The sequence below is a fragment of the Onychostoma macrolepis genome, chromosome 09 (genome assembly GCF_012432095.1).
Source record: "Onychostoma macrolepis isolate SWU-2019 chromosome 09, ASM1243209v1, whole genome shotgun sequence".
Classification (NCBI taxonomy): Eukaryota; Metazoa; Chordata; class Actinopteri; order Cypriniformes; family Cyprinidae; genus Onychostoma; species Onychostoma macrolepis.
Window position 1 is genome coordinate 30,546,833 of NC_081163.1, and position 14,099 is coordinate 30,560,931.

A 14,099-nucleotide genomic window follows, 5' to 3' on the forward strand; every position below is an offset into this window, starting at 1 on the left:
TATGCTTTTGTTTTGGCCTTGTGACTCTGCCGGCCTCCTCCAGTCTGACAAATGCCAGGTTTAAGGTCAAAATACACTGCACAACTTTTAAAACATGAACAGATCTTTAAACGCTATGCATCATACACTTACCAGCATTTGTAAAGGGTTTCAGAGAGAAACTGGGCAACACTAAACGACTGAGACGTCCGAACTCACACAGAAACATATGCTTCATTGCTGGGAAATAGTATGTGCAAAATATAAAACATGTTTACATCAAACATCAAACTGGATATAATCATAATCTGAAGCTAAAAATTATGGTCTGTGCCCATAATATAGGCCTACTACACGATTTTCTGCTAAATCCAACTCGGTCAGACTGGAAATTTGGGCAAAAGTTGTGTAGTGTATTCCAACTTCTAGTTTTTGATCTAAAGCATGACCAGATAAATTTAGAAAAAGTGGTCACACTTTATATTAGGTGGCCTTAACCACTATGTACTTACATCAAAAAATAAGTACAATGTACTTATTGTGGTCATATTGTATTGCTAAACACTTTTTCTGCTATTGAGGTGGGATATGGGTAAGGTTAGGGACAGGTTTGGTGATATGGGTAGGTTTAAGGGTGGGTTAAGGTGTAAGGGATGGGTCAACAGTGTAATTATAAATGTAATTACAGAAATTAATTACAGATGTAATTACATATAGGTGTTTTTAAAAATATAAGTACAATGTAAAAACATGTATGTATACAATAAGTGCATTGTACCAAATGATTAATTCAAATGTAAGTACATAGTAGTTAAGGCCACCAAATATAAAGTGGGACCGAAAAACTTGATAAGGCTATTATATATAAGTATTTTTATTAATGTAAGTCTTAATGTGCATACGATTAATTTAATCTAATCTGCGAGTAATTTTCGAGCCATGATATTCAAAGTCTTAATAAAATATTGGCTATAGCTTTGCAATCAATACAAAAGGATGTGGTGATACAGTTGTAACCATATAAGTACATTCACAGAGTAAGCCACTTCACTATATGTTCCCCTAAGGCTTATCTTATAAAGTGCTCAGAAACATGGACAAAAACTAAACATAACTGTATTTATTTAAAGATGCAATGCATTTATATTTAAATTCTAGTCAAGTGCTTATATAGACAAGATCAGTGTTTAGAGGCATGGCTCCATCTACTGGTTTTTATTAAGTGTTATATTAGGGTGAATCAAGCCAAAGTGAAACATCATTATGCAGAATATCATTGCATTTCATAATTAATTATCCTGGTATATAGCATATCTGGAGAATATCAAATGCAACAGTCATTACATGTAAGTTTTCATTTGTCTAAACTCATAATAGATGTGATCAAGCTCCAGGCAATATGGAAAATGAGTCACTCTTAAAGGTGCTGTATGTAGGATTTTGACTCTACTAAAGCATAAAAATACCATAATATGTTTGCAGATATTTAAGAAACATGCTAAGTTAACATACTTGTTTATCTGAAAAACAATTCTACAGTCAGTTATTCTCCTTTGAAAATGTGCATTCCGGCCCGGAATGTCTGTGTTTGTTATGGTTTGTAAAACCCGCCCACTGCCAGTTTACCCAATTGTATTTCGACACCGCGGGTTGCCAGTTGACGGAAAACACAGCGTATTTAATTGTATTCATCGGCATGTGCGCTCGTTCCTGTTGGTGTTGTTAATCTGGCAACCTGCGTGTGCGTCAAGTCTGAGGAGGAGGGGCCGGGTGAAAAAAACCGTCTGCAATATTTTGAATTTGGCCTGCAATACCTAGTTCAACCACTCGGTGTCAATCCTACATACAGCACCTTTAAATATAAGCCTTCGAAAAACTTTTATTGTACATTTTTTCAAAAATATCAATGGATAATCAACTACAAGACAAGTATATATTCTTGCAAAAAGCTTCAGGTCAGTGGGGACATTGGTGTTGGTGTGAAGCTTGCTTAAGCAATCATCACTCATGCAGGATAAAGTTTCATCACCCCATCTAACATATTCAGTGCAGACCGTTCAGGTGCTAATGTTCAGACGGATGTGTGGTCATGACGGGCCACAGTATTTCTTCTGAGTACTGCACACAGACATATTCATCACGCTTCAGAAGATCTGTATACTATAAACACACAAAAGACAAGTGTTAGTGTAATAGACATGTTTGGGACAATTTAGGAATTGGCTCTTTACAATTTATGAGCTGGAATTTGAATCAAAATGACAGAAGGAAATTACTCAATTGCAATTTTAAAAAATAGACAATAAAATATTATATATATATATATATATATATATATATATATATATAAACTATGTTCTGTTTAAGGTACTTTTAAGCCACTTCATATTGTTTAACTCTAACTTTGGGGTTAGTTAACTACTAACTATTCTACTGGAAATGTAGATATGAGTAGACTCAATCTCTCGGTCAAAACCAAAGACTTCAGGGTTTTAAAGGATCTTCCACCATGGTCAGTATAATGAGTTACAAATTTCGATTATATTGACATTTATCATAACTACTCATTTCATGAAGTGTATTCCAACTTATAGTTTTTCTATTTATACCATAACCAAAAAAATAAATAAATAAAAGCTTTTAGTATCTTTACTAATGCAAGTTTGAATCTGCATAAGATAAGTTTGGTTTTATCTAATCTGTGAGTAATTTTTGAGCCATGACATTGAAAACCTTCATAAAATATTGGCTGCAGTCTAGCATATACAACCTGGCTTAAGCAGTCATCTCTCATGCAGGATAAAGATCACCATCTAACACATGCAGTGCAGACTGTTAAGGTGCTAATGCAAAGCCGGATGTGTGGTCATGAAACACAGTGTCGTTTCTTCTGAGTACTGCGCACAGACATTCATCATGCATGGTTAATATAATGAGTTACTGATTTTGATTATATTTTCATTTATTATAATGTGTGTGTTATTAATGACTACTCTTACAGCACTTACAACACTCTCAGCACTATAGAATATATTTATTCTGTACATTTATTCTGTCATTCATTGGTTTGTGAAAGAGATTGCTGTATGGGACCTTTAAGCTGAAGCTGTTATGGAAGATGAGGCAGAAGTGATATCTCTGATAGTTTGTATGCTCTGGAAATAAAAATATATATATATATTGTATTTGTATATTGTTATGTATCTCTACATAACCTTGGACCTTGTAACATTTCAATTTCTTTCTAATTAATTCATTAATTTATTATTAATATTTTAATATGATTTTAATGTACCATGTTTACTGACATTACTGACAAGGCGTTCAGTTCAGTTGGGAATGGCACAGTATAAGAGTTAAAAACATACCTGAACCTGCGCTCTCTGTGCGTTCTTTCTTCTTGAATCTAACAATGATAATTAAATAGACAAGTCAGGGTCATGCCAAAATGTAAACATCTCAATGGAAAATGACACAGTGACTTACTTTTAAATGCATTAATACACAGGATCAAGATAACCAGAATCACTGCACCCAGACAGATGAAGAGATACGGCAGCCACCATGGATATGAACCAGAGCTGCTATCAGTGATGTCTCTTTCTGAGAAAACAATTATATGTTGTACATTTTCATGAATTGAATCATATGAAAACTTTGATTGACATGCAAGTGATTAGATTAAACCTGCTCTTACTATCAGTCCAAGACATTTCATTTTCTATGCTGTCAAAGTCTTATTTGTTATCATAAAAAGAGAAAATACCTGAGACAGAAACATTTATATGATGGCTATGCACAGAGAGGTGTGGTAACTTTAGTTCACATCTGTAAGAGCCTTCATGATGCTTTGATATATTTGCAAAAGTTAAATATGAAGTTAACATCTTCGGATCGGATGGTGAATAGCTCTGTGATGCTGACATCTGATCTGCTTCAGATACTGGAATCCATTTGTCTAAAGTTACTTTAGTCCATGTCACATTGATTTTCTGATCATCACAATACGTCACATTGCAGGAGATCTTGAAAATCTGGTTTATGAAGACTTTATGGACAGTCCCTCTCGGAACTTTCAAGAAAGGACATTTGGGGGCATGACCTAAAATTCAAAACATTGCAGCAAATGTATGAACACAATGATAACAGTAAATAATAATGATTTTGAAAATAATAAATAACAATTATGTTTAAATGAGACAATGCTATAGAACTGAACGGTTTTGGTTCAGTATAAACTTCAAATTAAATAGAAATCAAATTCAGTAGAATAGAATAAAATCAAATTCAATTTATTATGCCAGAACTAGTCAATGAAAATCACAGCGTCAATAGTTGATGTCTTGGACATCATGCATGCTATTAACTCACCTTGTGTATCAGCGCTCACATGCAGGATGAAAACTACCAACATGTAAAGGATCAAAGCCATCTTTCTCAGGTATGCTGAATCCATCTTAAATACAAGCCAGGGACACAACAGATGTTCTCAAAATATAAATGAATCCAGTCTAATCCTTACAGTTACCACCCAAGTCACACAACTGAACATTGTGCTCTTCAGTCTTATTGTGGTTTCTATTTCCTTTATGTTCATGCACTCAGTGTTCTCAGTGTGGGATTTTGCACATGTAGTGAGCTTCACATGATTTTGGACATGATTGTCTTCTTTTTCTTTTTTTGGAATAAATTACATTTTAAAATATATTCAAATAGAAAGCAATTTAATAAAAATATTTCACAGTATTACTGTTTTTGCTGTATTTTGGATCAAATAAATGCAAGCTTGGTGAGCAGAAGAGAATTCTTCAAAAAACATTAAAATTCTTACTGTTCAAAATCTTTTGACTGGTCGTGTACTTCATGCAGTTATATTACATTTGAAGAATACACAAAGCAAAACAAGAATATATGTACGTATTTTATGAGCTGGTGATTTCTTATGAAAAAACGTTAAACATAACCAACTTTATATGCCGCCACTCATGGGTATCTTTACCTTTATATATATATAAAATAAAAAATAAAAAACTCTGGACACACACAAAAAAAGAAAAAAGGTATATAATCTTTCAAGTGTTTTTCAATTAAATGGTTTCAAGTGCAAAGCAGGCCTTCATGTTAACCGCCACACGCTCAATGTTGGTTCACTCATACAGTTTGTTTTTAAGCATCTGTACCTTGGTTGAGAGTCTGGTAGCATCCAGCTGGAGGAAGATTCTGAAGCACCTTAAAGAACGTTTTCAGTTCAGGTTCATTGCATATATGACACCCATTAAGAGTGCACATGCAGAAGCGTTGTCTCCCAAGTCCCTCAATCACTATTCCAACATCAACTGGAGTGGTGGTGGCATCACCTCCCTCAGCATTAATGCTGTAGATGCCAAAGACAACTTGTTCAAGTATACGCTCTCTGTATTGCGCGCAGCGGAGTTCCGCCCCGGTTCGCGCGCGCGCACACACACACACACACACACACACACAAACGTAAGCGCACACACAAGTGAGCACACTCTCACTCCTATTTGTAAACATTAAGCCGCAAAACGACTATTTAAATATGACTTCTGCGTGTCTCTGTGTTAATGTATGGCGCAGACGCGCGGGTTTGTTCACTACTCATACAGAAGCGCATGACTTGCGGTGATATTAAGGTCTGCCGCCTCACTAAATGAGGACATAAATACAACATCTCCAGAACTGCTCATGAAGTGACTCTCAGAGCATTTGACCGTTTCATTTGAGAAAAACTATCCTCATATCATATACACACAGAAATGTAAAGGTATTCACGGCAACCCGTCAAAATAAAAGTTCGGTTTCACTTGAAGACATTGGGCAGAACGTAATAGACTACTACTACTAAAACTATTAAAACCTTATCTTTAAGGAATAATCATACAATGTCTTCAATGTCATTATCAATATTAGATCCCCTTTATTTTCCAAAAAATAAGATTTTTATTCATTAAAATATAAATTAAAGGAATGTTTTTATGTCGGAAAAAAAAACGATATTCATGCCCACCCAAAGCCATAAACATAGGGGAAACACTGAATATATAGTGTTATAATAGAAGTGTTATAATTTTGTTCAGTGTATATCTTATCCTATAAAAATAAATAAATAAACACCTTCGTTAACAAAAAAAAAGTGCACAGCAACAAGAACTAGGACAAAACAAAGTAACATTAATGGTCAGCAGTTATTTAGTGTTTGGTCAAACTCATAAATGGGGTCATATTTGAGCATGACCACATATAATAATTTCTTTGGCATCTGAATGTAGCCAATGATGATGTTCGCTGAGATGAGTCTCTGTTATGGACTCTACAGAGGTGTGATCTAAGTGCATTCCATGACTTGAATGTACATGGACAACTAGTATATGGGCAAGGATATGGGTGTCTACGCCCATATTGAGGAAGTTTTAACCTATAATGTTTTAGTAACTGACATCTAGTTGAGGTCTTTGAACCGCAACCTTTACACTGCCACATTCAATATCTGTAACAAGCACAAACACCACCAAAAACAACAAAAAAAGTGATTTCAGTTAAAAGAAACTTGACTTGCAAAAAAAAATAAAATGAAATAAAAATTAGAAGATAATAGAAGATAAAAATAATAGAAGATAAAAATTATAATTTAAAACATTTATACAATCTGTTAAAAACGGAAATGATCAATTGCTACTGATAATTAAAAGTAAACAGGATACAAACAGAAACAAGCTACTAACAAATGAAATGGTAACGCAAGAAACAGTATTTACATTAGTAGATGTTGCAGATCTTACCTATTGTGAGTAAAGCACCTTGGCAGGAACACAAAACACACCTTTCATTAAGGACCTGAAAAATTGCAAAGGATAAAAACAAACAAAACAATTTGATAAAGATTGTGAAATTGAATTAATCTGAACTAACTGAAAAACTTCAAACCAATAAAATAATCACACTTTGTAATTTTTATTGAAAGCATCACAACAAATTGGAAAAAAACTAAAGTTTCAAACCAGGTATTAACCCCTGTTAATTTTGACAGTAGATTTTAGTTTAGTTTTAGTCGGATGGACTTAGTATTGCAGTTTCAACGGAGAATGACTGTAGCATTGTTTTTCAAATGAACAAGTATGTTAACTTAGTACGTTTCTTAAATATATCCGCAAACATATTAAAATAAAGAACATATATCTTATTACAAAAAAAAAGGAAAAAAAGATCGATATTGGTGAAAAAACAAATATCCTCCTACCTTTACTAGCCGTTGAAAAGGTAAGATGTCCCTCTGTCAAAACCAATCGAAGAAAAACTTTGCAGGGGGTCACGCAGGTGTGCAGAGAGTCAAATATCTTTGCGCGCGTGTAGTCTGAGCGTGACGCGTCTTGCTCTTCTCCTTTTTGCGCGGGCGTCACGATTACGTCACCGCGCTAGCTGGAGGCAAAACAAAGGGAAAACTGGAGGCGGCCTATTCAAACCAGCGCAGATTCGGCTACATAAGGAGCTTAAAATATCATCTTGTTGTGATGTTGGATGCAAGAATCGATGTAGTACAGGCTCCAATTTGAAATTTTAACGCATACCTGCTGCCACTCCCAGACAAAAAACCGACGACGGCTGTGTTTAAACGAGATAAAACGAGTGGACTGGACAGAAACTATCGTCAGAAATGCTCGCGTTTGCAGCGCACACTTCTTATCAGAAAAGGTTGAATAAAGTATTGTCTTTTGTTGTTATGGATTATGGTTTGTGTTGTGTCTAAAGATTTCTTATGCATCTCACAACTATGAAATAGTGTCTGTGTGCATGTGTAAAACAACAAACTGATGATGTATATGCTTAATCATCTGTAATTGTTGTGATTGATAGCGGCTGGACTTTCTAAGAACTTAGTAAGAATAATCAAATACAGAAAGTTCAAAATTAATTTCTGGAATCTTTATTTCTAGAAACTATTCACATTTTCCTTTAAATGTACTTTATGTAAAGTATTGTAAATTTAACTTACATTATTTACAGGATGTATATACTTTAAAATAACTATTTGGCCATGATACATACATCTTCAAATAATATATCATCACATTGAATGTTTAACTTTTTGTATTTTGGCCCAGTTCACTCTCGCGTAACATTAGCTGTAAAAAATAGCCTGCTGAAGTTGAAATATACATCTTCATGACTAGATGGACTCAGGTGAGTTTCTCTTTACTACTCGAGTCACTCAATCGGAGGTAATCCTGTCAGATCGTCCATCCATGAGCATAGGGTCGGCCAATCTGACTTTGTCCGTTAAAGTTAACTTATTTAAATAACAATAATGGTCCTGCACAGTGAGTGACCTTACATATGCAGGTAAAATCGGATTTTCTCCAGCCATTGTTAAAAAAACAAGGTAAACAAACTTCATAGCTAGCGTTAGTGAAGCGGTCAGTGGAATCTTTCTGCCTCCAGCTAAGCCCCGCCCACAGAAAAACGTCACATTGTTTACTAACAGAAAAAGGGTCTATACTGCCACCCTCTGGATGTAAGCATTTTTTACTTAACATAAATGGCTTGTGTTTAGACAACGCGTTAGGATTTTGTACAGTTAAGTTGAGACATAATTACATACATGGACCTTAATAGAAAAAAACATTTAAAGTCAACAAAGACAATTATTATAAGTAAACTGAATATAAATATATTATGTAGAGTGCACAACCTTCCTTGTTCATTTTTTTGAGTGTATGTAAGTAGAATGATTTTCAATAATTTCACGTGTAAATAGAATGTTATTTATTCAAAGATACAGTCAACCTCTGTGTACATTTTAGTCATATATGAACACAGTTTTGTTAAACAATGAAAGTATACTGTAAACCTTCAGTATCATGTCAATATGTTGCAAAGAACTTCAAACGGGTTACTCTCAGTAGACTGAAGCAATATCTAGAGCAATAGCTCCATCTCCTGGGGCCAGCTGCATAAACACAGCCACTATATTAAGATCAACTAACAGCTGGCCAATTAGTCGAAATTAAGAGCAATTGACATTTTTATGTAACTGACATTAAAAATTTAAGATTAATCTAAAAGTAAAAAATTAGATTAACTTTAAAAACTAGCTATGCATCATTGGTTTTAAGTGTTTTTCAGTTCTGACATTGTTAGATTGTTGTTAGGGCTCAACAAAAGTGGGACATCCAGTTAAATGAGACAAATAAGTTTCACGATCAATTGCATTTGCTTTTTTCTGTGTTGTATTTAAAGAAAATTGAAAAAACTTGTTCCCTGTTGATGGTCCTCGAGGGAGGTTTTAGGATTTTGTTTAGCTGTTGCTCTCACAGAGTGGTTTCCTTTTCACTGCGGGTGAGGTGGAGGAGCATAATCAATGTCACTCACACGAGCATGAGCCCACACCCTCCACAAACATAAAGCCATAATCCGTGCCCACGGAGGATCTCCTATCAACATAGAGTTCCACCCAGCATCAGTGTTTGAAGCTTCACGGCGGTCTTCAAAGCCCATAGCTCCACCTTGGCTCTTTGACTTATTGGCTTCACTGTGGCTTATCGATACCTTGCCTCGGACCCCTTGCCATGGACCATCATCCCTCACAGTGTTGTGGAGTAACTATTAGGCCTTTATGTAATGGCATTACATAACTTAATTACAAAATAAATGTAACATGACTCAAAAGGTCCTAAACTGGAAATCACCAAAAACACATTGTATGAACATCTGTTATATATTGTAATATTAACTTTTTCATTTTATTAGTACTTTTTGTTGTCCCTTCAGGGCAATTTCTGTAGCATCAACATTGATAAACAAACCGACAATATGAAACATCAGGTACCATTTCCTCATGTGTTTAAGATGTAAATGCACACATATCTTTGTGCTTCAAGTAAGTATGTGATCAAAACTGCATTTGAAACAAAAGATCTAAGCTCTCACAGTCCTCCACTTGGGGCTCTGTATCTAGGGAGAACTTTAAACTCTGCATGCAAAATGTGAAATGTAGCTTCTAAAATGGTAAACAAATTCCTAAGAACTTTTTTTTTCTCACACAGAGCAGACAACCGTAACTGTACAAAGCCTATGGTATTTGGCCCTAGGTTAAGTCCCTGCAGCAGTGATTAACTTTGGACAATCAATCCATACAACCAACAAAAAGTTAAAACAGATTTAATAAAATATATATAAAACATTATCAGTTTAGATTTGTCCACATCAAAAATACTTAAGTAAATATAATCACTATCTATATCTAATATCTTAGAAACATTAATTTTTAATGTTAGTGCATAACACTTAGACTAGTCTCCAGCATATGGGTGTGTTGCATCAGACACATGTGATTAGTGGTGTGAGTTTCACTTAGGCTGTAGAAACCTCACTGAACTCACAAGCAATGATTTTCCGTGATGTAATGAGGAAAGTAAACCATGTGATGATTTGTACTCAGTGTGAAAACATACATACATCTCCTGCTTCCTGTTCGAGAGAATAGATTAACAGTACTGTATGGTTGCCCAAAACTGCCTCACTGTTTCAGTTTGAAGACTTGAAAATGTTGTTTAACCTTATCCAGTTATGCAGACAGAAAATCAGGAGACCCGGATAGATGCATACTCTGAAAACTCCTCCTGTGTCTGACGAGATGTGCTAGATGATGGTGTTGGAGCGAGGTGATGCAGAGATGCATATACAACCTGACTTGATCTGCTATCTTTCCTGTTAGACAAAGGATCATCACTACAGTCTGACATGTGTGATGTGGACTGTCCGGGTTGTAATGTTAAATTGCATGTTTTGCTGTTATGAGAGTGCTGCTGTGTTTCTTCAGAGTTCTGGACACAGATAAATTCATCACGCTTCAGAACACTGGGCCTTGATGACGACATGACAGATGCTGCTGTATACTGTAAACATAACATGATAATCATTAATATGGTATTGTACATTTGGATATGCAAAATCCAGAATTTATGAGAAATTATTTACAATTTATGAGAATTTGAATTGGAATTAGATGCAGAATGTTCCTAACCTTAATTTATTGAAATTAAACAGTCTGACATCAGAATATTACAGAACACTTCTTAACTGTTTTGTTTAAGGTTCCCATGATGCACTTGCTTAATTCTGTTTTGGGTAAATTAGAACATTATGCACTCTTGTACCAAGATGATTATAGTTAATTTACTAAATACAAATAAATGTAGATTTTTTTTGTTTTTAAACATTTGAAAGATTAATTATTAATGTCATTTGTATGTCAATTTTAATGTGTTAGAATGCTATGGGTAATTTATACAAAAATCATTGTTAACTGAATTTCTTCCAATTTAATTTTAATGCTACATTCTTAAAATCAAAATCTGCAATTATGCATCTTGCATACCTCAATTCAAGTTAAAAAACTGAATTATAATTTAAAAGGCAGTCAATTCAGTTCTGAGTGGCACATTAACTGGTAGTATAAGAATTAAAAATGTACAGTACATGCATTTTACACTAATCAGTTATTATATGAAACATACCTGAACCTGCGATCTCTGTGTGTTCTTTCTTCTTGAACCTGACAATGATCATTAAAGGGACAAATTCAGGGTCATACCAAAACCTAAATATCAAAATAATGGAAAATGACACTATGACTTACTTTTAAATGCATTAATACACAGGATCAAGATAAGCATTACTGTCAGAACCAGAATCACTGCACCCAGACAGATGAAGAGATACGGCAGCCACCATGGATATGAACCAGAGCTGCTATCACTGATGTCTCTTTCTGTTGTCATTAAGAAAAGAAAAAAATACTGTAATTTGCAAAAAGGAGAAGCAATATTAAGCTGTAACAGCAAATATGTAAATCTTTAAGAAGATCATGCACGTCAGTGTTTGAAACTGCTCTTACTTTCATCTTCCAGGATGTTATCTGTAAAAGTTCAAAAACAGTTTTGTTTAAAATCACTTGACTGGTTCATATAATTACCATATCTTGTTCTGATGGCTTCGGCCTTACATAATCTTATTTGTTAACATCAAAAGAAATAATTTTTACCTGAGACAGAAACATTTATATGATGGCTATGCACAGAGAGGTGTGGTAACTTTAGTTCACATCTGTAAGAGCCTTCATGCAGCTTTGATATATTTGTGAAAGTTAAATATGAAGTTGACATCTTCGGACCGGATGGTGAATAGCTCTGTGATGTTGACATTTGATCTGCTTCAGATACTGGAATCCATTTGTCTAAAGTTACTTTAGTCCATGTCACATTGATTGTCTGATCATCACAATACGTGAGATTGCAGGAGATCTTGAAAATCTGGTTTGTGAAAACTTTATGGACAGTCCCTCTCGGAACTTTCAAGAAAGGACATTTGGGGGCATGACCTAAAATACAAAATATGATAAACAGTTAGAACATCGTTAACACGCTATGGAACTGATAATTTATTTTTAGTAGGGATGCAAATTGTTTTCTCTTTACTTTTTTTTTTTTCCTTCTGCATGCAGAGGTTGAAATAGCACATAAGCTTTAAAAGCCTAACTGTAAAGACATTTTCTTTTACACTGCAGTGAAAGGTACAAATGAAATAAATTTTTGCAGTGATGTCTGCAAATGAAATTTAACTGGAAATCTAAACTAAAATGTGGTTTTAAACAAATCATTGTTGCAGTTCCACTTGCACTTTTTAATTGAATAATTTACCTTCTGCATCCCCACATTTTGTTGAACTTTTACTCAAAGAAAATTCAACAGAATGTTGATTACACCAAAACTAGTCCGTGAAAATCACAGCATCAGTAGTTGATTTTGTCTTGGACATCATACGTGCTGTATATGCTATGAACTCACCTTGTGTATCAGCGCTCACATGCAGGATGAAAACTACCAACATGTAAAGGATCAAAGCCGTCTTTCTCAGGTATGCTGAATCCATCTTAAACACAAGCCAGGTATGTCACAGACGGTCTCAAAATATAAATTCATTCAGTCTTATCCTTACAGTTACCATCCAAATCACTCGACTGAACACTAATTTTTGTCACTTTCTCATTGTGCTCTTCAATCATGTTCATTCTTATACTTGTGGTTTCCATTTCCTTTACCTACGCAGCATGCACTCATCCTGCTCTGTGTGCTTTTGCACATGTATTGAGCTTCACATTTTTTTGGACAGGAGAGTTTCACTCTGTGGTTTTGTTTTTTTGCATACTTATGCAGTTGTTACACCTTTCTAGAACACAAATACCCTTTGTTGTTAATTCAATGCAAGTAAAAAACAATCTCACACACCCATATTATGTCAAAATAATAGCATAAAATGCTGTTATTGAATTTAACAAATAACACCTAGAGCCTCAGTTCTGGCCTAGTTAAAGGTGGAAACCCTCATTAGATTTTGAATGGTTTCTGTCAGAACTTACAACGCTATTCAGCCTAACTCCATGCAACCATAAACATGTGACTGGAAGAGCACATTACATTTTAAAGTGCACTGAGAGTTTTAAAGTGTCATGTACAGTAACTCGCTCCATCCGACTTCAGAGGCTCGACGGTGGGCTCCTTGCCTGCCAGAACCATCATGGCCCAACAGATTTACAGTGTGGTTAGTTAGATCTATGCTTTGGGATTTTTTCCTCCCACTGCAACGTTACAGGTACGTAACACTTTCAGTTGTAAAACTAAAGACTTTTGCATGTTGTTCTGTGCAAAACATCTAAAAAATTCCCTAAATGTATACTAATACAATTACTTTCCATCAGGGTTCCAGCTTCTTTTGTTATCTGTACAGTGCATGTATTTATTGACTAATTGATTAAAATGTGTGTTTTGATACTCATTTCAAAGCCATACAGAAAAAAGACAAGCATTTTTCAGTAACTCAAAACAGTCATTTATAAACTCAAATTTGTTTGAAATACTATAAAAATTTGTGTTCATGTCCAAATAATAATAAGTTATGCCACAATTACAAAAGAGTTTCTTGTAAATGCCTGTAGCACAGTCAACATGCCATGCTGAAAATATACCAAAGGTGACAATAGAATACAAATAACAATCCTCACTTCTTCCTGTATTCCCTTAGCAGATGTTTTAGCCAAAGAGACT

The 14,099-nt window shown here is 34.7% G+C and overlaps 2 protein-coding genes across 2 annotated transcripts; both read right to left on the reverse strand.

Annotated features, from left to right (window-relative positions):
* Positions 1-899: 899 nt before the first annotated feature.
* LOC131547151 (uncharacterized) lies at positions 900-7,885 on the reverse strand. The gene is made up of 8 exons (XM_058787496.1): positions 7,238-7,885; positions 6,780-6,834; positions 5,160-5,353; positions 4,351-4,435; positions 3,746-4,081; positions 3,466-3,582; positions 3,348-3,385; positions 900-2,139 (listed from the first exon to the last, which is right to left on the reverse strand). The coding sequence occupies exons 4-8, from the start codon at positions 4,433-4,435 to the stop codon at positions 2,044-2,046; spliced, it is 672 nt and encodes a 223-aa protein (XP_058643479.1). The 5' UTR covers positions 5,160-5,353; positions 6,780-6,834; positions 7,238-7,885; the 3' UTR covers positions 900-2,043.
* Positions 7,886-10,139: 2,254 nt separating this feature from the next.
* LOC131546872 (B- and T-lymphocyte attenuator-like) lies at positions 10,140-13,388 on the reverse strand. Its single transcript, XM_058786941.1, has 6 exons — positions 12,843-13,388; positions 12,041-12,376; positions 11,894-11,914; positions 11,636-11,767; positions 11,514-11,551; positions 10,140-10,892 (listed from the first exon to the last, which is right to left on the reverse strand). Exons 1-6 carry the CDS (start codon positions 12,925-12,927, stop codon positions 10,578-10,580), a joined length of 927 nt encoding a protein of 308 aa, XP_058642924.1. The 5' UTR covers positions 12,928-13,388; the 3' UTR covers positions 10,140-10,577.
* Between the last annotated feature and the right edge of the window lie 711 nt (positions 13,389-14,099).

Coding starts and splice junctions, on each gene's coding strand:
- LOC131547151 (XM_058787496.1), bottom strand. CDS start 4,435: ATGGATTCAGCATACCTGAGAAAGATGGCTTTGATCCTTTACATGTTG. Junction 3,386..3,465: donor GTGTATTAATGCATTTAAAA/GTAAGTCACTGT, acceptor TATCATTGTTAG/ATTCAAGAAGAAAGAACGCA. Junction 2,140..3,347: donor CACAGAGAGCGCAGGTTCAG/GTATGTTTTTAA, acceptor GTGTGTTTATAG/TATACAGATCTTCTGAAGCG.
- LOC131546872 (XM_058786941.1), bottom strand. CDS start 12,927: ATGGATTCAGCATACCTGAGAAAGACGGCTTTGATCCTTTACATGTTG. Junction 12,377..12,842: donor TGTGAGCGCTGATACACAAG/GTGAGTTCATAG, acceptor TTTGTATTTTAG/GTCATGCCCCCAAATGTCCT. Junction 11,552..11,635: donor GTGTATTAATGCATTTAAAA/GTAAGTCATAGT, acceptor GATCATTGTCAG/GTTCAAGAAGAAAGAACACA.